The 25,673-nt window shown below is 41.0% G+C and overlaps 1 protein-coding gene across 1 annotated transcript in view; it reads left to right on the forward strand.

Moving 5' to 3' along the window:
• The window catches only part of LOC125892576 (IgGFc-binding protein-like), a 42,672-nt gene extending 17,934 nt beyond the window's left edge, over positions 1–24,738 (forward strand). The window contains exons 3-10 of the mRNA XM_049582582.1: positions 891–992; positions 8,007–8,154; positions 9,133–9,253; positions 9,437–9,769; positions 11,811–11,982; positions 14,173–14,270; positions 17,726–17,856; positions 24,624–24,738. Coding sequence (XP_049438539.1) covers positions 891–992; positions 8,007–8,154; positions 9,133–9,253; positions 9,437–9,769; positions 11,811–11,982; positions 14,173–14,270; positions 17,726–17,856; positions 24,624–24,738 — 1,220 coding nt within the window. The remainder of the gene's footprint in view (positions 1–890; positions 993–8,006; positions 8,155–9,132; positions 9,254–9,436; positions 9,770–11,810; positions 11,983–14,172; positions 14,271–17,725; positions 17,857–24,623) is intronic.
• Positions 24,739–25,673: the final 935 nt, after the last annotated feature.

Here is a 25,673-nt window from a genome sequence, read left to right on the forward strand (position 1 = left end):
GAGGCTGGTGACTCGGATGAACTTATCCTCAGAAGCAGAGGTGACTCTTGGTCTTCCTTTCCTGGGTCGGTCCTCATGTGTGCCAGTTTCGTTGTAGCGCTTGATGGTTTTTGCGACTCCACTTGGGGACACATTTAAAGTTTTTGCAATTTTCCGGACTGACTGACCTTCATTTCTTAAAGTAATGATGGCCACTCGTTTTTCTTTAGTCAGCTGATTGGTTCTTGCCATAATATGAATTTTAACAGTTGTCCAATAGGGCTGTCGGCTGTGTATTAACCTGACTTCTGCACAACACAACTGATGGTCCCAACCCCATTGATAAAGCAAGAAGTTCCACTAATTAACCCTGATAAGGCACACCTGTGAAGTGGAAACCATTTCAGGTGACTACCTCTTGAAGCTCATGGAGAGAATGCCAAGAGTGTGCAAAGCAGTAATCAGAGCAAAGGGTGGCTATTTTGAAGAAACTAGAATATAAAACATGTTTTCAGTTATTTCACCTTTTTTTGTTAAGTACATAACTCCACATGTGTCCATTCATAGTTTTGATGCCTTCAGTGAGAATCTACAATGTAAATAGTCATGAAAATAAAGAAAACGCATTGAATGAGAAGGTGTGTCCAAACTTTTGGCCTGTACTGTATATATATATATATATAATACATGTAAAGCTTCTGAGCCCAGAGGGGAGGCCGCAGCTGCAGGTGTAGTGTTAGACACCATCAGTACAACAAAATACTTCTCATCGATGTTGTAGTCTTTAATCGGTGTGTCATCTTGCCGTATTAAACATTACAGTACATACAGATTATAGTACATACACACACATTAGTAAACACTTTTCTTCCTGCTGTAATTTGTGTCACTCAGCCTGTTTTTTTGTCCAGGTGCCAGACAGATTATTTGTGATAACCTGAAGAGTTATGGTGATGCCTGCATGTCAGAGGGAATTAAAGTCAACCCTGAGTGGAGAATGGTTACCAAATGCCGTAAGTCACTAAGCAAAATGTTATTCTTTTGAGCACTGTCATAACTGCAAGTGTTAAAACTGATCGTACACTATGGGTTAGTTTCACAAGTAGTGTGGTCTGATAGAATGTGACAGTGGAAAAAAAGGTGGGGTTGATTAAACATCACCAGTGTTGTTTGTCTTTCAATTAGTCGTCTCAGCTATTGATATCATTAATGTAATCAAAGTTAAGCAGAAGTGTTCAATTTCAGTTTACCCATAGATCCAACAGCCCCCAAACAAGCAAACTATTTACCTTGAGACACATTTCCCCCATTATCTGAAAATAAGGAAATATAGCACCTATACAGTAAAGTTATTACTTTCTTCCAAGAACTCTAGTATTACAAGGGGACACCCTTACCTAAGGGCTCTCTCATGGTGTCTGTGTAGAAAGTTTTTCAGTGTCTTCAGTACTGACTGACTGGTGGGGACTCTCAGGTATTTTACCTCTGTAGGGTCATTTGCACCTTGAGTTGCTGAGGTCACGAATCATGTGAGAGTGGCTGGAGTGTGACTTGGGGCCTCATTTATAAACGATGCGTACGCACAGAACAAGGCATACGCCACTTTCTACGCAAACTTTGGGATTTATAAAAAACAAACTTGACAAGAAAATGTACGATCTTCCACGGAAGCTCTGACCCATGCATACACACAAAAACTGGAGACATGAGAAACTGTGACCCTCATGGCAAAAAGATGAAAAGGAAAAATGTTGTGAATTTGATAATATTGTGTAAATTCAAGACAGATATGACCTCTCATGTTTTTTATAGGAAGAGGGCACTTGAATAAAAGAACAAACATGTCTTTGACTGATGTGTACACATGAGGAACACAAGTTAGGAAACTAAATACAAACAGGTATCTTTATTTAAAAAAAAAAAACTCCTCAAAAATATCCTGTAATTATTAAATAATCTGATGGACCCGTTTTCGATGCCTTAGTCGGGCAGATGCGAGTGCAGAGTGTCACTGTCATCCTCTATGAGTCAATATATTTTGTTTTATAATGTGTTTATTTTATGGCTTTTAATTATTTTTATTGCTGTGAGTTAAATGTGTTGTACATCATTGTAAAGCACTGTGTCACTGTTAGACAGTGCTGCATTGGGCCCAGCTTCACAAAGAAGCACCAAGAAGGAACCGGTGCTGTGCTGCACAATGTGGCATGGCTGTAAAACGACCCCAACCTCTATCCCCAAGCATTTTAGGCCAAAAGCTGCTGCTGTGTGCCAGCGTCTGGATGTGATGCATTGTTTTTGAAAACAAGACATATTTTAAGAAATCATTTGATTCAAGAAAATTAGGTTGTTTGTCAAACAGCTATGGCAACTGTATCCTCCATTTAGAGTGTTTATTTCAGACAGTCACTGAAACTGTCTGACAGTCAGCTTGAAACGTCCCTCAGTTTAATACTTCAATATCAGACCACCTCTTCTTGATTTCTGAAAGTCTGAGGTGGCAGCATTTACAGCATCTGCCACCAGCTGCTACTTCATTGCTTTTTTAGCCTTAGTAATGCCCATATTGGGTCCACCAAACAACGTTGTCTTTCTGTTATCAACCTCCCCAACAAGAACTTTAACTTCACATTGTGTGAAGTTTTGGTTTTTACCCTTTCTTGCTACATTTGCCGTGCTCCTCTTCCTGCAGTTTCTTGTCAATGAATATTAATTCAGGGCATTTCACTGGCCATTTATAGGCACCTACGGGTGGGGTGAGGCACTCACTCACCTGCGCCAAATTTCGAGTTGAATGTGATTTATAAAAGGAAACCAGCGTGGGACATGCGTGCGCACTGTGCTATAAATCAGGATATTTTTGTGCACTTTCTGTGTTTTGTTTGTACATCGCCTTTCCCTTTCCGTCACCTTTCCCGTGCACAGTTTTAAAATGAGGCCCCAGGTCTTTATCTAGATATAGGTGTAAGATATGTCAGGAGAGCATTATAAAGCCCCTTTTCTACTGAACAAAAAAAACAGCTAACACCTGCTCACATGGACACTTGAGCTCTGGCTCCAAAGGTATTGATGGAAACACAACAAGAGCAATGATGTGCCATAAAAAAGTACCGCCCAAGCAGCGCTCAAACATCGATTCAATTTTGTCTGTACCAAGTTTGAAAGAGTAAGAGACTAAGTAAGAGATATGTAAAAAGAAGTAACCACCATAACATTTTCACAGGCCTCCATGTTGCTTTCTACTGTTTACTAACCTGTTTTCCAGCCTGTCTGTGAAGCCAAACGTGACAGACCAAAAACACCACACACACAGAAAGGCATACTCATATAGAGCTGTGTACACAGCTCTGGTCTACTGGCAGTGGGAAAAGAGTCTATAGACTATTTTTAGCCTGTTAACCCATGTTTAAAAAAACCTGTGTACATACACTAATTCTGGTGAGACAGTCTTATTCCATTGTAGAGCTGTGTGCAGTGTATTGATTGGCTCTGCCCCTCATTCCCTTTCTCACTCACTCTCTCTCTCTGTGTGTTTGGACTGTCCATCATTGTTTGCTTTCTTGCTTCGGCTTTGTTTTTCTCAAAATAGATATGATGTCATATTACCCATAGATTACAACAATAAAAACAACATCTTCTTTCCACCTCCACATTTGAAATATATTGATTAAGAAAGGGATTAAATAATTGATTTAAAAAAAATTGTAACAAGAAAAAATGTCAAACACAAAAGTGGGTTTTTTTGGTGCAGTCTTTACTTTAATTGCAGGTCAGAGGATACCAGTCGCTCTTTGCTGCCTTAGCAAGCTTCTTTGTTCTCCTTGTTGCTTATGGGTCTTTTCCACTGTAACTTTTGTTGTTCTGAGTCAAGCCATGCCGCGCCGATTTTCTTTTCCATTGTCAGTCTAGACACGCTGCACCATGCCAAGCTGCACCAGAGACAGACCCTCTCCACAGTAGGTTCAAAAGCTGGGCCGCCCTTAAGCAGGTACCACTCGACGACCACAGCCAACCCCCGACAGCCCTGCTTCTCCCCCTCAAACAAGCTGTGTGTTACAACACTCTACTCACCTCTGTCTGCAGGAGACCAGAGAGAAATGCGTTTTCCAGTTTGTGTTTTCAGCTCTCAATACTGTTGTAATTTCTAGCATTGTGGTTCAGAGGTTAGTTTTTCTCCTGTGTCCTGTTTTTACTTTAGATATCTGCTGTACTTTACTGTTTCAGGTTTGCTTTCATCCGTATTACAAGTTTTGTAAAGCTGCTGCTTGAAAACTCAACGTTTCCTTATTTTGCAGCTTCATAATAAAAGTTTTACATAACAAAATAATGAGGGACTTTTATTGTGAAGAATCTATAGGAAATTAAATGTGTTTATCACTGGATTAGCAGAACTTTGTTAAACTTGTAAAGTTCTTTTACCTGTCCTGCTGTGGAAAAACACATGGAGCAAAAATATCAGGGGACATTAGTCACAGATGAGCCACTGATTTTAAACGCCATGCTCCAAGACAAGCGGTCATCAATTAAAGACACACCAGAGAGCCATGGTGGACAAAAAGAGCCTTTTATGCTTTTGGCAGCAACGTGAAAAAAAAGCAGGGGCGGGCAGGTCCTCCTGCAGCAGTGACCCTCCTTTGTGGAACGTCTAGAGAGAAGAAAAACTGGAGTTGTGCTTTTGTTGAGCAGGGTTTCATGCATACAGTGGTGGAAAAAAGTTTTCGGACACCCTTAAAATTTTACACAATCTCAAATATTATCATGAAATATTTGTGGAAAAATCTTTTTTTGTGTTTCAAAAGGTGTGACTGCATTAGACAGATACAAACAAATACAAATTATATTTTTTTGTTTATTGTTTACAAGAAAAACTAATAAAACTAAATTCTTGACAGTTTCAATATGTCAGTTCTCAACATTGTCGGTATCAAAGTCAACAAATAACAGAGAATGTGTTCAAAACTGAACAAAAAATAAATAAACCATCACATCATCAAATTAATATTTAGTAGTCCTGCCACTGGCACGTAGTAGAGCTCTAATCCTGGCTGGCATGTTCCCCACGAGCCTTTCACGCTGTTGAGGGGTAATCTTGTCCCATTCTTCTTGAATTACTGCTTTTAATTCTTCTAAATTCTTTGGTTTATGCTTTGAAACAGACCTTTTGATAATCCACCACAGATTTTCAATGGGGCTCATGTCCGATTGAGCTGGCCACTCTAAGACCTGGATACTGTGCTCCTGCAGCCAAGTTCTACTGGCCTTGGATGTGTGGCAAGGGCATTATCTTGTTGAAACATCCAGTTTTTACCTCGACGGAACAGTGCACGTGCAGAAGGGAGCATGTGGGTTTCGAGAATGGTACAATACTTGGTAGAGTTCAATGTGCCATCACAGACAGTGAGATGACCAACACCAGCAGCACTCATGCATCCCCAAACCATGATACTGCCTCCACCACGCTTGACAGTAGGTACTGTACATGCTGGAGATAATGCTTCGCCTGGCCTTCTGCACTCACATTAGTAGGAGGAAGATAAAGCTGGAAACTGGACTCATCTGACCACAAAATCTTCTTCCAATTCCTGGCTGTCCAGTTCTTGTGTGCCTGGGCCCAACGACGCCGGGCTAACCTCTGTCTCTCATTGATCAGGGGCTTCTTGATAGCCTTGTAGGACCTTAAGCCATGATCTAAAAGTCGGCCACGTACAGTGCGGGTGGAACACTGGACACTAGTTTGGTTTGACCTCTGCTGCTGAAGCTCCTGTGATGTCATTCGGCGGTTTTGCCTGCACGTGCAGATCAGGATGCGGTCATTTCTTGCTGAAGAAACCTTGGACGCCCAGATCTTGGTTTGTCTTCCAAGCTGTTGGTTCGTCTGTATTTCTGCAGAGTGTATCCAACTGCTGAAGGACTGCATCTGCACTTCCTGGCTATCTGGCGGCAGCTGTACCCTTCCTGGCTGAGAATCTTTATCTTCAGGCGTGTTTCCTGCGTTAGGTTCCTTGTTTTAGCCATTTTTGTGTCTGAAGAACTTTCAAATGTGCTGGCTTTATGTAGACACGAAGCTTGGCAACAAAAATTGTGTCTTTTAATAAAAAGAACGACCTTCATCACTGGTACCAAAATGACCCAATACTCAAAATTTCTTATGTATTTTTATGGAACCAATCAATTTTAAGTTTTTAATGGCTTTTTTAGGATTTATTTAGTATTTTGGCTGTGACTGTACTAAAAGAAATTGCACTTGAAGACCTAAGAGTGATTCTTAATGCAATATTTCACAAATGCATGGGGTGTCCGAAAACTTTTTTCCACCACTGTAGGTGTGAAAAACAGTAAATTGTGAAATGTGTTCTTTTAGGATATCTTTGTCTGCAAGACAAAAGACCTAATCTGCCATTTTAGGTGGGCTGCGGTTACAGGAAATGTCCTACATTTCCCAGTAACAGTCCACACTAAATCACACTAATTAACAAGTATTCATCTGTGGAGTTCCAGTGTCCCAGCAGTCTGAATTGGGGGTTATTCCACTTTCCAACCACATGTCTACTTCGACCAATATGTGCACATTGCTGTCCCCTAAGATCCTCCCGAGAATGGAATGACTTTGTTATGTTTGTTCTTTTCTTTTCTGCTTGTCATTGGAGCCTTTGTGAAAATGATTTCTACACACTTACAAACTGTCATTTCTGGTGATTTACAAGCACACACTTACTGATCATCATTTGAAAATCTCAGCAGCTCTCTCCTCAAAACAAAAAGACAACTGGGATTTGTACCTAGGTTCACTGTAAACTCTGACGTGTTGATCTCACTGTTAAGATGGAGAAAAATAACTTCTGCAACATGATAGTCTGAGGTTTAAATCCGTGTCCTCGCAGAGTTGGTGATTAAAACTAAACTTTCATCTCCGTCAGCGAAAACTGTTCTGAGTTTAGACTGTTAGCTTAGAGCACAGCTACACTCAAAGATAACTGAGCCTCCTACCTGCCTGTCAAACAGCATCAACCCATAAACCTTCTCCAGTCCTGACTGAGTGGAGTCCTGCGGAGATCAGCTGTGAAGTCTGGCAGCCGGTGGCTGCTTGCTCCTCTGCGATTCAGTGGCTAGCAAAACATCCTGGTGCAGACTATTTACTGGTGTTTGCCAACCTGTCACTCATGTGGCATTTGAAGATAACTGTAAGGACGGCTCTTCTCGGCTTTCAATGCCCGATAGTCCACCACTTACATTTTTGTCACAGATTTCTTCTTAGTTTTTATAATCAACGTCTGATTTTAGCTCATCATCGTCTTGTTTTCGTCATGGCAAAAAGGTCATTGATGAAATATTTTCATCATTTCACATTTTCGTCAGCAAAATTAATACTGGTCCACATGTGTGAACACTAGCTATATAAAGCAGGTCTAGCTGCCTTTTTTTTTGGGCATGTTTTGCCTTTAATCGACAGGACAGTGAAGCGTGAAGAGAGAAAGGGAGAGACATGCAGCAAAGGGCCACAGGCTGGACTCGAACCCGGGCCGCTGCGGCAACTGCCTTGTACACACCGACACCCTGTCTAGCTGCCTTTTGACTTTCCAATTCTTGCTTTACTAGTAGTGAAACTAAAAATGGGATTTCTCTCTTGAGTTCACTGCTAAAGGAAAGGTCCTGGGATCATTGACATATTAAGTGTTCATCTACAGTGCTCTCTGACGCAATGAGAATGTTTCTTCCACCACTTCCAGCCATGTTGATGTCTGAACTAGATGTGTTGTACGTTTTCATCATATACTTTGAACATGAACTGTGTTTACAGTGACTTTTTCAACTGTTACCTATGGTAAAAAAAATACAGTATGGCAATACAAATGTGACTTAAAATTGATCTGATGAATTCAAACTAATACACAAATATTGTGATCTTTAATAATCGTATGGTGTTGTGGTATTGGTTTAGATATAGAGTATTGGTATCACTGATAGCAACAATAAGCTCATAACATAACTTCTTTAATGATTAATGATCTCCACTTTTCCCTCCTCAGACCTCTCCTGTCCAAATGGTAGCCATTATGAGGCATGTGGTTCACCCTGCCCTGCCTCCTGCACGTCCCTGGACATTGAAGAGCTGTGTAAAGGCCCCTGCGTGGAGGGATGCCAGTGTAACAAGGGAATGGTGCTTAGTGGAGACAGGTAACGTATCTATGATGCTACGACTACTTATATGAAAATATAAAGTTGTTTCTTATAGGAAGTTAAGCTTTATGGATAACCAAACAAACAGCCGTTAATAATTAAATATTTGATGACTTTTATGCATGATAAACAAAATGTTGCCAGGTTTATGTTGTGCTTTTCCATAATTATATCAAGAAGGAACCTTGGTATGAATAGCTTTAAGTTTGGTGACCCACGGTCACAGATTGATCCATCAGAACAGGCTTTCCTAGGAGACACTGGCTCTTTGTGATCTCGACGAAACCAAAATATCTTGTAGTGCTTATGAAAACAGCCAGCAGGTTGCAACTGTAGCTGTGGCTCTTTCTAAAGCCACTGCTATGGTTGTAGGTGCAGCTGTGACTGCTCTTTACAACATCACGGTAAGCCAGGAAAGCGATGCAACACCCAACACTTCAGCCATGATTTCAAGTGCAGTGCTTTAATTAAAAGTGACAAATGTTATCAATACAAGAGGAGTTGAGGGGAAACTTTAGCACAACACCAACAAAACAACACACAGGCATAAACCATCAGATGTCACCCATTTAAATGGTAATCATTGCAGGTGACTTACAGCTGATCATTTCATAATTGTAGTATAGCAGCCAGCAAATAATTGTAGTATAGCAGCACAGTGGACACAGGCAGTCATTGTGGCTCAGCCGGAACTTTGGATCATTGCAAGTAAACAAAAGTTTCATAGATTTCCATTTGATAGGCTCCATAGAATCACTCATGTCATTTGGGTTGCAGGAGTAAGTGCATCAAAATATAGCTTTCCCTGTGAAATACTTGTGGACAACAGCAGAAGTCTGCTAATCAGCAACACCAACTAATTAGTTGGCTAAACCATAAAAGAGGAACATAGTCTTGGCTGTCTGTTTCATGTGTATGATGCACTGCATATTTCATTATTTCGTGTTTGTTTTTTTGTTTTCGCATTTCTTTCAGATGTGTTCCTAAGTCTAGCTGTGGATGTCAGTATCAGGGCAGATATTATCCAGCAGCCACCACTTTCTGGGGCGATAACACCTGCACAACCATGTGTAAATGCCTCAAAGGGAAAACCAAGGTTGGTGTGTAAGTGTATGTGTGTCATTTTTAAGCTCTAAGTATGATCTATACAAAGACCCATGTGCTTTGAGGGTGTGTGCACTGCAAACTGACTGCAGCAGTTGTTGTGTGCCTTTCTTGTTTTACTTTCATCACTGTGAATTGATATTCTGTTCCATTCTGTTTTCTCCTTCTGGTATAGTGCGAATCGGTTACCTGTAAGAAGAATGAGCACTGTGCTTTAAAGGGAGGTGTTAGGGACTGCTACCCAACATCCTACGCAACATGCCAGGCCACTGGAGACTGCCATTACAAAAGCTTTGACAAACAGCGGTTTGATTTCCAGGGCACTTGTACCTATGTCCTGTCCCAAGTCATTAAGGGATCTGACCTGGACCTGGAACCATTCCGAGTACTGGTCCAAAATGAGAACAGAGGGCGTAACAAAGCTGTGTCTTATACCAAGTCAGTCTCTCTTACTGTATTCTCTAACATCACTGTCAGCATGAGTCGTGCCAGACCAGGGATAATACTGGTAAGACACATGAACGCAATCACTGTAAATTCTCACAATGTTCCCAGGTTTCACTGCATGCACAAAGTTTCATGGGTTTTTGAGTATATCAAGGGCTTAAAATTGCATTCAATGGCTAAAAGTAATTGGAGGCACTAAAGAGCCAACGTGCCAGCCTAAGTCCAACTGTAGCACCAAAATCGAAGTAATGTCTAGTATAACCATGGGGAAAAAGTTTTGTGAGTTTTTGTCCATCCTAAAGTTCACAAACATGTCTTCATATTATGATAAAGCATGAAATCAAAAGTGGCTGAACAACAAGGCGATTTTTTTTTTTTTAAAGTTACATGCTCTTAATGAGCACAGTAATCGACTCAAATTTTGTGAACACCAAAAGAAGTTAATCCCAACCTGGTAGTGTGTTTGGGGGCACTATGAAACATGCGGGCTAAGCCCCAGCCCACTCACAGCAGAAATTTGTCATTTTCACCAGTTCTAACATGTTTGCCAATTTTTCAAGCATCCAACCTCAAAAATATGATTATGCAGCAGAGATGGGGGACTTGAGTCACATGACTTGACCTGCCGGTTGTGGGTTGAACGGGGGTCACAGACAGGAATACGGTGGACCACTATGGCCACCGCCGCAAGATAACGGTTTACCGGCGACTGAGATGCCCAGCTCCAGGTCCAGTAATTTCCTCTTCGTAGGTGTCATGCTCCACAGTGACTGTTAGCACCCAGCTCACTGTGGGTCTATTAGGGAATGTACTACAAATATACCAACCGGGCTGCATGATGTGTGTGGTTTATGCACTGATAAGGGACTGTTCTTAACTTATCAGAGGAGAAGGGTGGCTGGCTGATTTTTATTTTATTTATTTATTTTATTTTGATCCCCCCTGTAGCCAGGGGGCATCCAATTTAGCTGAGTTCATCGGATGAACTTAGCTAAATTTTAAAAATCTAATCTAAGGGTCATACATTTTCCACCAGTCACGTCAAAAAGCTCAAGGAAAAATATTTGTGGCTGGGTGCTAACAGTCACTGTGGAGCATGACACCAACAAAGAGGAAATTATTGGACCTGGAGCCAGGCTTCTCGGTCGCTGGTAAACCGTTATCTTGCGGTGGGCGGCCATAGGGCTCCACCGTATTCCTGTCTGTGACCCCCATTCAACCCGCAACTGGGGTTTATTGCTCTAATAGTAGAGCAGTAGGCCCAATGTAGCCCTGTGTGTGTGTGCTGGGCCCTTACCACACACATGATGGAGGAGAGGGTGGCTCCAGAGGAGCCTTTGTATTTTGTTGTTTTCCTATTAAATGTGTTACTTAAAATTTTCACTGCGCTCCTAAATTTCTTTCTGTGCTCCTAAATTTTTAGCGTAGAGGTTAAGATAGAGCCCTGTTTGAACTCTGTTTTTAGTCTCATTGTAGCCTGTAGCTCTAACTGCCTCTGTGGGCACCGCGTTCACGTGTGCGCACTTGCGCGAGACCATGAGACATGGGCACCGCGTTCATGTGTGTGTGCTTGCTTTCGCTGGTCTCGCGCTGGCTGGTTGGTGTAGCCTGGACCCAAATGTTTTTGTTGCCATTTGCGGAGCCTGGGCTGTCTACAGAGACCGGACTTTTTCACAGCATATTCAGAGGACATGTAGCTAGCGGATTGTGAGATGTTTGCTGTATGTGACATATGACTTGACTTGTGACTTGCTTGACCTGAGCAATGACTCGACTTGACTCGCTTGACTTATAGCAGGGACAGGACTTGACTTGCTTGATTCTCACCATAACTAACTTGGGACTTGCTTGAGATTTGAAGGTAAAGACCTGAGACTTGCTTGTGACTTGCACATGTGTGACTTTTCCCCATGTCTGTTATGCGGCAAAAAAAAAAAGTCTCTACACAACAATAGGTACAAAGCCAGGCACGCTGGGCCCTAACACTTTTCATACTTGTGCTTTAAATATAGGTTACTTAAATGTACTGTCATGGAATAACTAAATGTGATTTAACCCCCCCCCCCCACTCCCCCCACCGCCACCCTCACCCACACACACAGGTAAACAGTCAGTCAGTGAACCTGCCGTTCTCTTTAGAAGATGGCACGCTTTCCATGTACCGGTGTGGCTACTTTGGCGTTGTGAAAACATATTTCGGTTTGACGCTCAGGTTCAACTGGAACAGCCACGTCAGCTTGACTTTGCCCAGTTCATACTCTGCTGCTACAGAGGGTAAGTTGGGTATGTCTTACTGGGGGGTGTTAAGTTTACTCAGCAGTGTTTTAGCAATGAGTATGACAGCAGCACTGTGGTTATAAAACAAACAAACATGCCGTTCAGCAGGAAATGCGGTTTACAGCAGCTTATGTCAGCAGTTTAAATACTGGGGCCTGTAATAGGAAATAAGGTCACCTAGCTATCTGGGGTAGATCACCATGGTAACCAGGATGAGTCACCATGGTAACCTGTGATGCATGAACTTAATTCTCCTTAGTTTAGAACTAATGTAACAGACAATACATAAAATAAATAACAATATACACCACAGTACTAACACACAAGTCGCCAGAATAAATTGTTGGCTTTGTACATTTCTACAAATCACAGATATGTTACACGTCTATGTTTCATACATATGAGGCATTTAAGATTACATGTGTATGCAAGTTCCTAATCACGAGGAGGAGAGGTTGGTCAATGGTGTGATGCCGGCAGCTGGGTTAGGGCAACAAAACCAGGTATTTAAGGTCAAAATGTGATGTTTTCCTTACCAAGCGGTTTTTGTGCCTAACCTAAAAGCTATCTAAACAACACATTCTCTCCCCTCATCACATATCGGCATTTGGCCATTGACTGTCCACTACAACATATGACATGCATGGTACCCTGGCTGCTTTGGTTGTTGACATTCTGGGATGCCATGTCAACTTCACCTTGTTACATGCATTTTTTTTAAAAAAAAAAATACATTTCCATTTTCACAGGAAATGTACGGTTTTCAATCAGTGTCTTTCAAATAAAATGCGTTACACTGGTACAATTATACCTTTTTTTTTCTTCAACAACTAACCCTATGGTTATGTTTTACCAACACACGCACGTGGTTGTGTTTAGGCAACAAAAGCATGTGGTTGGGTTAAGGAAAAAAAATCAGGGTTTGGCTCTACAATCTTACAGCAAGTGAACACCGGCCTCCTGGGTAAGAGTTGGTGGTTGTTGGACCCATCCACCACCCCTCACATCCGCCCAATTCACATTATTGTCCTGCCATGTTTCCCCCGACTCCATTAAACATGACCGCGTATCATGCCGTCAGTGTCTGACGCCGGAAGTCACTGACCCAGCGCCAGTATTTGACAACTTTGGAGTGAGTCTGGGTTGACCCAGAAACAACCATCAGAGCTGAGGAGTCTCTAATGCAGCTGTCAATCATGTCACTCACTGCTCGTTAATTGTGGTCTAACTTTTAAAGTAGGCAGCGCTGGTCAATTTCTCTCCTTAAATGTTTTCAGAGACAAATTTTACTGTAGCTGTAAAATGAGAAAGTTTGTGACTTGGTTGCTATGGAGACAGTCAACAGACGTACCCACCCAGCAGCCGGACCAACTTTCTCATACTACAGCTAAAGAGTACACTAAAATATGTCTCTGAAAACATTTAAGGTGAAAAACAGACAGTACAGTGACAAAACCTCGAATCATATTTGACAGCAGCTCACGAGCAGTGATTGACATGATTGACTGCTGCATTAGAGACTCCTCGGGTCTGATTGTTTGTTTTAGTTCACATGCTGTAAGGCCATTAGAAATGCCACAAGGCGATAGAGTGGGCAGAGGAATATATGTATTTTTTTTTATCATTTGGTGCTTTCTGAATATAGTGACAGATTCAGCAAATATAACAAAAGTTATTTTGGTGTAAAAGTTACCAACTATAGTGTTAACCACAGCGTTGTCACAACAAAACTCACTTGTCACAAAACTTTTATATCAGTAGGTGCACTTGTTTTGCTCAGTTTTTACTGAGGCTCTCTGGCACATCTTGTGGCCTTGCTATGTCTGTTCAAACATGGTCTCTGGTGCTGTATGTGAATTTCCTCCTTGATCTCTTTCATCCTGCCTTCAGTTTTGATGCTAAGTTAGTCCAACCATATCCTGACTCCATCTCTGTAGTGAGGCAAATTGTGATTTGTGATATTGGGCTTTATAAATAAAATTGATTGATTTATTGAACAAAGAGACATGAGATTAATATTTCTCTTCTAACTTCACTCTTGAAAAGAAAGCAAATATGTGTATTTGAAAAAAATACTGAACCTTTCTTTTAACAGTGGGATTCAAATTATTGTGAAAAGTTGCAGGAATGCAACTGAAGTGTTTATCTAATGTGTGACTGCTGTGGTTCTTGCTTGTCTCTCTTTAGGCTTGTGTGGAAATTACAATGGAAAACCTGGTGATGACTTAATGAAACCTGATGGCACCCAGGCTAAACACATTAATGCATTTGGACACAGCTGGAAGGTTTGTATGAGCTGAGACTGGGGCCAGGAGTATCCTAAACAAACCTGTAGTGGAAAAACCCATCAGGGGTCCGTTTCACAAAGCAGGTTCAACAAACTCTGAGTCTAATCATGAAATCTGAGTTGATCTACTCTGAGATAGGAAACTCTGAGTTTCCGGTTCCAGAACAGCTGATTTGAATCAGTTTAATCAACTCGGAGTAGTTTCACCTGGAGTTAAACGCGTGCACCACAACTATAAAAAGCCAGCATCAATGGAGCCCCAATTCGACGAGTCACCATGGCAACGGGGAAGAGGAGGGCTGCGTTTTTCACCCCACTAGAATTAGAAATCTTAATGCGCTCATACGGCGAGTTTGCGCACGTTTTCAAAAAGAAGTGCAACACCGCTGCAGCTGCAAAAGAGAGGGAGACGGCGTGGGAGAATGCATAAGTTTAAATGTAGTCCTTTGCAATCACAATAATATTACAGGGGAAAACTGCTTGAATGGTAGCCTATTAATTTATTTCATTTAGGTGCAATCCCGCGGGGGAGAAGCGCACTTGGCAGCAGTTTAGGATGAAATATAAAAACACTGTTCAAACAGGTAAGACCTCGGCATAATCTCATGGGGGTACCTCATTTTGATCATGTTTTACATTGTAAAGTAAATATTAAGTGGCTGTTTGACTGTGCAGTTGTTTTATCCCCAACATAATGCTGTTTTCACACACATAAATGTCTTCTCATCTATATCATGTTCTGTTAAATAATTAAGCCTATTTAAACTAACACAGACTTCTACTCAGCCAACAGAAAGAAGGCAGATGCCCGTAAAACGAGCACACTTTTCTGACCGCCCTGCATACAGTTGCCTTACTCAAGTGCTCAGCATCTCCGACATTGTACAAAAAACTAGGTTGTGTATGTAGATGATGGAGTGTGACGTGAAACGGTACAGCTCAAAAAGATAATTGTGTGGAAATGCTAGAACATCTATGCGCGGTCTGATAACCATCTCCCGACGAATATTTAATTCTCTGCGCAGTAATTCTGCACCTTCATCCACGGGATCGTCATCAAAAGGACATGCCATGTTAGTGAAAAAAGTCTCCACCTACTGTGCCTAATGGACTTGTAATATACTGACTCTGATTTTTTTTTTTTAAATGACAGACGGCAGAACTAGGCTACGCCAAAACTCGCCTGCTGACTGAATGAATGAGGAAATCAAATGGAGTGTGTGGCTCTGAAAGAGGGCGGACACAGAGAGAAACTGGAGGTTCATTGAGAAAAACCTGGTCCCGACCAGGTTAGGTTCATAGAGTCTGTCACTACGGTAACTGACCGAGAGCTTAAGTTACTTCTCTCTCTGAAACAGGCTAGAGTTACCCCTCTTTCTCTGGTTTGAGTTACCTCCCTTTTTGAAACGGAAAACTCAGAGTTTCCCTCATTTCAGGGTTAACAGACTCTGAGTTTCCACTAAACCTGCTTTGTGAAACGGACCCCAGGTCATATACTATAGAAGCACAAAGCAAGCACATACTCTCCATGCACATGTTAAGTCTGTGGCTCCTTCTCCAGCTCAATACAGCAGACAGAATAGTGTGTGCATGTGTGGTGGACAGGAGGGTAGGAGAACAAAAGTCATGCATAAAAAACATCCCTGGACCTTCATCAAGCAGTCAAGGAAAGGTTAACATTTGTTAAAGTCTTAAAAGAATAGTCGTATGTGCATATGTGCATTGAAAGGTTCATTGGTTGCTCTAGTTACTACAAATCAATCTGATTGGACAAGAGTTTAACAGCAGTTTAACAGCACTGAGACTTTTAATTATGCATTTATCACTCTGCTTTGCAGGTGTTCTGAGTAATTAATAATGGTAATCGTTAATTTGCCTACATTAAAGGGATAGTGCACCCAAAAAATGAAAATTCAGCCATTATCTACTCACCCTCATGGCTAGGGAGGCTGAGGCTGGTGAAGTTTTAGAGTCCTCACATCACTTGCGGAGATCCAAGGGGAGAGAGGGTAGCAGCACAACTCCACCTAATGCAGGCTGAAGGCGCCCCAGATTCAAACGTCCAAAAACATAATTGAAACCACAAAATATCTCCATACTGCTCGTCCGTAGTGATCCAAGGGTCCTGAAGCCCCAACATAAGAAGTTGTTTGGAAAAACGTCATGTGAACTCTGTTTTAGCCTCATTGTAGCCTGTAGCTCTGACTGCCTCTCTGTGGACCGCGCTCACGTGTGTGCGCTTGCGCACAAGACCAGCGAAAGCATGTGAACACACATGAAGGCAGTGCCCATGTCTCATGGTCTCACGCAAGCGCACACATGTGAGTACGGTGTACAGGGAAGCAATTAGAGCTACAGGACTAGCAGTATGGAGATATTTTGTGGTTTCAATTATGTGTTTTTGGACGTTTGAATCTGGGGCGCCGTCAGCCTCCATTAAGTGGAATTGTGTTGCTACCCCCTCTCCCCTGGGATCTCCGGAAGTGATGTGAGGACTCTAAAACTTCACCTGAGCCTCCCTCGACATATGGGTGAGTAGATAATGGCTGAATTTTCATTTTTGGGTGCACTATCCCTTTAAGGGTCTTGGTAACAAATTTTGCACCACAAGGAGGGACATATTCCCACAAATAACATCAAATAACATCAAAAACCATCAAGTGCTACAACGAAACTGGCACACATGAGGACCGACCCAGGAAAGGAAGACCAAGAGTCACCTCTGCTTCTGAGGATAAGTTCATCCGAGTCACCAGCCTCAGAAATCGCAAATTAACAGCAGCTTGTTCGTTGTAGCGCTTGATGGTTTTTGCGACTCCACTTGGGGACACTTTTAAAGTTTTTGCAATTTTCCGGACTGACTGACCTTCATTTCTTAAAGTAATGATGGCCACTCGTTTTTCTTTAGTTAGCTGATTGGTTCTTGCCATAATATGAATTTTAACACTTGTCCAATAGGGCTGTCAGCTGTGTATTAACCTGACTTCTGCACAACACAACTGATGGTCCCAACCCCATTGATAAAGCAAGAAATTCCACTAATTAACCCTGATAAGGCACACCTGTGAAGTGGAAACCATTTCAGGTGACTACCTCTTGAAGCTCATGGAGAGAATGCCAAGAGTGTGCAAAGCAGTAATCAGAGCAAAGGGTGGCTATTTTGAAGAAACCAGAATATAAAACATGTTTTCAGTTATTTCACCTTTTTTTGTTAAGTACATAACTCCACATATGTTCATTCATAGTTTTGATGCCTTCAGTGAGAATCTACAATGTAAATAGTCATGAAAATAAAGAAAACGCATTGAATGAGAAGGTGTGTCCAAACTTTTGGCCTGTACTGTACGTACATATATATATATATATATATATATATATATATATATATTGCTAAAAAACCTCTTCATATGTTCACAGATTTACATATTAATTTATTTATGTCATTTAACCCAGGCAGGAGGAGACGCTGGCTGCACCAGTGACTGTCCTGGTGGTAAATGTCCTGAATGTGAGCCTGCACTACTACTAAAATACCAACAGCGGCAATACTGTGGTATCATTTCTGACAAGCTTGGACCATTTAGGTAGGTACTTCAGCTGCCAAAGATAATTGAAAGTTTGTTTTTTTTTTCACATTCACAGTAGGAAAAGCACAGGCGCAAATAATGAAACTGATGCCGGCTGGTTTCAGGTACTGTGCATGCTGGCTCACTGTCACACTGTCATGCACTTGTGCTTTCTGTACCATGACATCTGCTGTGAAAAAAGCCTATTGAGGAGCAGTTCAATCGATTATAAAAAACCTATTGTGATATCATGAGAAATGTGTCCACAAATGTGTGTTTAGGGGGAAAATAGCCATCCAAATAGCATTACAGATTGGCAGGATTCTGATTATTAGTAGATTCATTAAGCTGCCTACTACATTAAAATTGCTTGTCCTTACTTGTTTCTACTCTCTCAGTCTGTTTTTTTTTTTTTGTCAATAATACAAATTTTTAGCAACTACATTTTAGCACACAAATGGCTCCAATGTTTTGACAGTCATGGTAATCAGATCTGCCATATACTGTACATAACAAGGGATGTCACAACAATAACACAACAAGTCTTGGACACGTTTCCTTTTCTTTCTGTTCTAGTCTTGTGCCAAAGTTTTTCCCTTATTAGAATAGAGCAGTACCTTTCACCTTCTCACGTATCAACATGATTAATGTGCCTGCATCCTGTAACGACCACTTGTGGAGGTCACCATTGTTTACCTTCATCCAAAGTTACATATCTGGCTTTAAGGAAAAAGAGTGTTTTAGGCCTTTATCTCTATTACAAATGCAACAGAGGAAGAATCTAAGGTAAACAGAATTTACTCTGTCTCATCTTTCCCTATGGAAGAACAAATGGCTGCAGATATTGAAGAGGCATATTATTCCACCAAAGAAATGGATTCAGATCAAGCATTTCTACATTATGGCCTACAGTATTGAAGGTCCAGCATGCTTCTCTTTTCAAAAACCATTTTGATATTGTAACCTAACTTGGTCTCGCTCTGAAGTTGTCTAAATCCAACACTTGGTCAATGACTTCTGGTGTCAGACATCTACGTAAAAAGCCATCCTTTCACATCAGCATGATATGCTGCCATTTGCCGTTATTGTTTAACAGCACCCGGCTGCATCGGGGGGAAGCATGGCAGGACAACGATGAAAGTTAAGGCACAGAAGTCCAAGTAGGGCAGGTGGGAGGTGTAGTGGATGGGTCCAACAACCATCAACTTTCACCCGATAAGCTGGTGTTTGCTTGCTGTAAGACTGAAAAGCCAAACGCTGTTCTTTTAACCTAAACCCAACCACATGCGTGTGTTGGCGAAACGTAGCCATGTGCGTTTGTTGGTGATGAAAAAAACAGCAATTGGCAGTGTTGTACTGACCTAGTGTGTGTGGCTAGCGTAGGTGTGTGTGTGTGTGTGTGTGTGTGTGTGTATATACAAACACAGCTAGTGAGGGAATGGGGATCCAACCAAAATATTTGAGAAAAAAAAAAAAATGACCTGAGCATTCACAGGTGTGTTTAAATGCTTGCTGGTCACATGACAAATTTCATTTTTTCTCTAAGCAAACACATCACAGTATACAAAAACAATACAATTACATCAATCATGAAGTTGAAAAATATGTATCAACCATGGTATAAAGTTAAAAACAAAATTTCAATGTATGAATATTATAGCAAAATCTACTTACATATGAACAAACAATAATACACAAAGAGAGGAAATAAAGTAGAAATACTACAAAGTACTATATCCCAGCTTGAGACCACAGCCAGTACAGAAATACCAACATCTTTATGCAGAATAATATACATCTTATAAATCTATCCCTTACTCACTGCTACACAGGTGATAGTGCAGGCTCGACTTTCCCTACACGCAATGATACAGCTTTCCCTACGCAGGGTGATGGCTCAACTTTCCCTACGTGTCCTACGGGTAGAAAAAGAAATGCACAGGTTAAAGAAAACAACTCAAATCCTGTGAATCATTCATTCTAAAAAGGTTCAACAGTAGACAGTTCATTAATCCAAAACGCTTCCCTTCTCAGGAGCTGTTTGATGATGTTCCCCCCTCTAGGATTAGGCAACACTCTCTCAATTCCAATAAATCTGAGGGAAGCTGTCAGAACCATGATTTTTATCTCTGTATTGTCTGGCGATAGCATAATCAAGATTATTATTTCTGATGGCCGCTTTATGCTCAGCAATCCTCAACTTCAGATTGCGTTTTGTTTGGCCAACATACATCAAGCCACATGGGCAAATAAGCACATAAATTACATGAGTGGAAAGATAATTGATACATTCTTTTACATTATATTTCTTTCCCAAATGGGAATGATTAAATGTTTTTGTATCAAATGTGTTGGCACAATGTGCACATTTTCCACATCTATAATTCCCATAAACTTGCTGAGAAAGCCAGTTGGTTTGTGTTGGTTCACTATACATGGAACTGACAACAGTGTCTCTCACATTTCTGCCTCTCTTGAAGCAAAATCGAGGTCTGAAGGCAGCTAAATGGTTTAGGCTCAGGTCACATTCTAGTACTTTCCAATGTCTATTAATAATTTGTTTGACTTGCCTTGAAGCTGTGGAATATTCTGACACTCCTCTACCAGACCTCGACCAGACCCCTAATTATATTATATATTTTTAATTTCGTCAAAGGATCTGAATCCAACATCTCCCATCACATCCTCAAAAATGTGAATACCAGACTTAATCCATTTATCCCAAAAGAAACTCTTCTTATCTATTAACAGTTTCTTGTTATACCATATGGAGTATCTGCTTGATAAATATGGATCGGCTTTCGTTATTTGATGTGCTATTCTCCAAGACTCTCTGGAAAAAGCCAGTACCGGGTCTTGGAAGGGAATCGGCCTGTCTTTTTGTGAAAGGAAGACCTCCACAGAAAAAGGATACACTAGTTGCTCTTCTATCCTGACCCACAGAGGGGTCCTTGTAGGGGGTAGGTGAATATTAGATAGCTGAGATAAAGAAAATGACAAATGATACCAGTCTATTCGTGATAGTGCTAATCCCCCCTTGCCTTTTGCAGCATATAGCTTGGTCCGATTAAACATGGGGTTTTTTCCCGACCAAATAAACTTCTCTGTCATCCCGTTATATGTTTTAAGTAGTGAGGGAGGAAGATGCAGTGGTAACATGCAAGTGATATAATTGATCTTGGGAATTACAATCATTTTTACCAAATTGAGTCTGCCAATCAAGGAAATATACAATTTATCCCAGTTTTGTAATGAATGACTAGTAATATGTTGGCTTCCATTATTTTTTTCAGACCTAGAGTTAATTTGATGCCCAAATATGTTAATCCTTCTGGCATCCATCTGAATTTCCAATTCTTTCTGATATCTGGGGGCCACATCTTTGATAACGGCATGGCTTCTGATTTCGACCAGTTAACAGTATATCCAGATATCTCTGAAAACAGATTTATAACTGAGCAGATTTCTGGGACTGAGGATTCAGGGTCACTGGATATCAATAAAACATCTTCCGCGTACAGAAGAAGCTTGTGTTCTTCCTGACCTGCCTGCACACCGTATATTTGAATTAGTCCGTAGGGCTATAGCCAGGGGTTCAAGAAATAAAGCAAAGATTAAAGGTGACAGAGGCGATCCTTGTCGTACACTACGATTTAGCCTGATTTGAGGTGACATAATCCCATTGGTTAATACTGTGGCTGTTGGATCAGTATACATTAGTTCCACCCATTTCCTAAATAATGGTCCAAATCCAAATTTTTCTAGCGTATAAAATAAAAAGGGGAACTCTACTTTATCAAACGCCTTTTCAGCATCTAATGAAAAGGCAACAGTTGGTGTGTCATAATTTCTTGTCATCCACATAATGTGTAACAGTCTTTGCAGGTTGTCTGCAGAGCTCCTGCCCAGCATAAACCCCACCTGATCCTGATGGATGAGTAAAGGGACCACATCTTCCAATCTAGTTGCTAAGATTTTGGCGAGAATTTTTTCATCCACATTAATTAGAGATATAGGGCGGTAATTAGCACACTGCTGTGGATCTCTTCCCTTTTTATGCAGTAGCGTAATAACGGCCGCCCTTATGCTTTCAGGAAGCCTACCTCTTTGTAACGCATCTCGATATACGACCAGTAATCTAGGGGCAAGATCCTCTATGAATTTCTGATAGAAATCTACTGAAAACCCATCGTTGCCCGGGGCCTTTCCTATCTTGAGGCCCCTGATTGCTTTTTTGATTTCTTCTAAGAAGATATCGTCCTCCAAAAGTGCTCTCTCATCCTGCATTAAAGTTGGGATTTCAATTGTGGAAAAAAAAACCTTCTAATTTGTTTTTATCTATCCCACCCTGAGATGTATACAATTCTTGATAAAACGCCCTAAATGTGGTATTTATGTCTCTTTTGTTATTGATAAGGTTATTGTCTTTATCAAAAATCGATGGAATAATGTTTTGGGATTGTATTTGTTTTACTCTGTGTGCCAGAACTTTGCCAGCTCTCTCTCTCTGCTCGTAATATTTCTGCCTAGTACAGAACAGGGCAAATTCGTTTTTTCTGTTCAGTATGTCCTTTAATTCGCATTTAAGCTCATTCAGTTTACCCCATGTATCTGAGTCTTGTTGCTCCATGTGTTGCTTTTCGAGCTTTTTGATATCTTTATCTAATTTAAGTATCCTTTGACCCTCTGTTTTTTTAATAAGTGAACTTCGTTGAATAATACACCCCCTCAGCAAAGATTTAAAAGCATCCCACATTACCCCATGGTCCTCTATAGAGCCTTCATTATGCTCCCAGAATTCCTGCATTTCCGATTTAATAAAGGTGCAGTTTTCTTCCCTGTTCAGCATGCAGTTGTTAAAACGCCATCTCAAACTTTTTTCTGCTTTATCTAGAGGATAGAGGACTAAATCCACTGGTGCATGGTCTGACAGTACTATGTTTCCAATTGTAGAATTCAGCACCTGACTGACCAGACTACGAGGTAACAGAAAATAATCAATTCTAGAGTAGCTTGAGTGCGGATGTGAAAAGAAAGTAAAGTCCTTCTCATTTGGATGCAATAATCTCCAAATATCAACAGGACCCAACTCTTCTGACAATACATCTATTGCCATAACACTGGCAGTGTTAGGTTGAGAGGATTGATACGTTTTATCCATTATTAAATCCCTGACTTGATTAAATTCCCCCCCTAAAATTATATTATTGTTCTCCATATTTCTAATTAGGTTACAGACTTCATGAAAAAATTCTGGGTTAACAAAATTAGGAGCATAAATATTGGCAATAGTCATCCTTTGACCCTCTAAAGTGACATCCAATATAACCCATCTACCTTCCTTGTGTGAGACATATTTATGTATTCTGACAGTCTATATTTTTCCTTATCAGAATACTCACTCCTCTTTAAAATGTGCTATGATATTCATGTGCAACCCATTCTCTTTTGAGTTTGGCAGCTTCCTCATCATTAAGATAGGTTTCTTGAATAAGGGCTATATCAGCCTTTTTTTGTTTCAGATATGTGAGGATTTTTTTTCCTTTTGACCACATTATTGCACCCTGATATGTTCCAAGTTACAATTTTAAACAGCTCCATATTGCTCTGCTAAGATATTATTCTACTACCATCACAATGAAGTGTCCCACTGTCGTGGTTGCCCCTCCTCTGATATTAGAAGTTTTCAGAAACACAGGATTATAAATATTAAAGCTATATCTGCATGAAACACCTAGGGCTACACACCAAACAAACAAATAAAAACTTACAAACATACTGCAACAGCAGCCTATGAACATATTACTTTCCAACATCAAACCTTCTGTAGCATATATGAATCCCTCAGCTGTGCCTTCTAGGCCAGCCAACTCTCCCTTCCCCCGGGGTTTTTACCTAACACTTATATCCATTGCAAAATGCTATAAGTCCGTAACTAAAGCTTGACTGAACCACTACATCAGAATCCACCATAAATTTGCAAAATGACCGTGAGAGAGCTTGAATTTAACGGCGTATTATTCAGTGACAGCTGTATGAGACAGGAAGCAAAAGTAAAGAAAAAAAAGGTGTTTACACATACGCACACACCTATAAGTGCGCGCACCCTTACATTGAGAAAAAGAAAGAAATTATATATCTTACCAGAGACTCTGACCTCGTATCATATAGGCCTAGGTCTAAGGATGACACTTTTAAGATTGTTCAGTCCGGAAAGTAAAAACTCTGCTCACGTTAACAGCCCGAAAATCGAAAATAAAGTCTCTGTCCACGTTGGCAGGTGCTCCCTGCTCCATCCAGTACTTTTATTTATGCCCGTATCCATGAGATTAATTTTATCCCTTAAAACGAACAGCTTCTCTGTCCACACCCATATAATGACCGCTCACGTTCAGATCAAACTTTTCAGCGTTTTTTTTTTTTTTCCGGCATCATCCTAGTAGTGCTGTTCCATAATGTATTTTCATGTATCGATTTTGGTGGCGCAGTCTTCTCCTCCGCTAGCCCCCGTTGTCCCCCTCACCTTCGAGGTGGTTGAGAAAGGCTTTGGCATCGGCCACACAAACAAGAACTTGTGCCGCCGGTTGTCCAGTGTGAAAGTCGTTGCTGTGTATCGCAAGGCATATTCCACATTACACTTTCGGAGAATTCATCTCACCTCCTCGTATTTTTTGCGTTTCTCTTGTGCATAGTCTTGGAAGAAAAAAAATCCTTGTACCGTTCCATGTGACTTGCTTCTTCTTTCTCGCTTCCGTTAACACGGCAGCCTTGGCCTTGTCCCGTAGGAACTGGACAATGATGAGTCTTGGCTTGGAGTTGTCCCCTGGCCTGCGGGCCAACCCGGTGGATCCTGTCAACTTCATACAAGTCATCGACATTAATATCCAGTGCCTCCAATAGCAGTGTTTTCATAAAGCCATCCCAGTCGTGACCTTCCATTCCTTCTTTCACACCCGCGATACGGATATTTTGGCGCAGAGAAAAGCCTTCCAACACTGTTATTTTCTCTGTCAGTATGCAGTTTTGTCTCGATAAGTCATTCACCACCGTGGCCCTTTTTTCCTCTTTGTCCTCAAGTTTAGATATTCTGGATTCTGCCTCGGTAATTCTGCAGCCCAGACTTTTCACTGTCTCATTCACAGCCTCAACTCCTCTTTTTACCCCCGAGATGTCCGCAGCTAGGCTCTCGAGGATAGTCTTGATTCTCTGCAGTTCAGTCATCACGGTTGTGAAGTCTTGAGGAGGTGATTCCGCTATCTTAGTTGCATCCGCAGTCTCTTGGATGTTGTTGCCACGTTGGTTTTGAGGGGGGTTACGGGTAAAATAGTGGCTTTTTACCAACATATTACTTTGCAGTTGCTATTTCGCCAGCGGTATACGTACTTTTGCAATTTCAATTTATAAAATAACGGGGAAATCAGCTAGGTTGGCTCAGCCCTTGGCCTAAGCAGCCATCTTGGGTGCGTCACCACCAGAAGTCCCGGTATTTTCAGATATTGGTATTTTTGTATATAGGTACTGGCTGTGGTCTCAAGCTGGGATATAGTACTTTGTAGTATTTCTACTTTATTTCCTCTCTTTGTGTATTATTGTTTGCTCATATGTAAGTAGATATTGCTATAATATTCATGCATTGAAATTTTGAAGTTTTTAACTTTATACCATGGTTGATTGATGTAATTGTATTGTTTTTGTATACTGTGATGTGTTTGCTTAGAGAAATAATGAAATTGGTCATGTGACCAGCAAGCATTGCAACACGTGTGAATGCTCAGGTCAGATCTGAGGTGAACCTGATGACGCTGAACGTGAAACACGTTGTTCCCTCAAATAAA

Source organism: Epinephelus fuscoguttatus, linkage group LG8, assembly GCF_011397635.1.
Source record: "Epinephelus fuscoguttatus linkage group LG8, E.fuscoguttatus.final_Chr_v1".
Lineage (NCBI taxonomy): Eukaryota > Metazoa > Chordata > Actinopteri > Perciformes > Serranidae > Epinephelus > Epinephelus fuscoguttatus.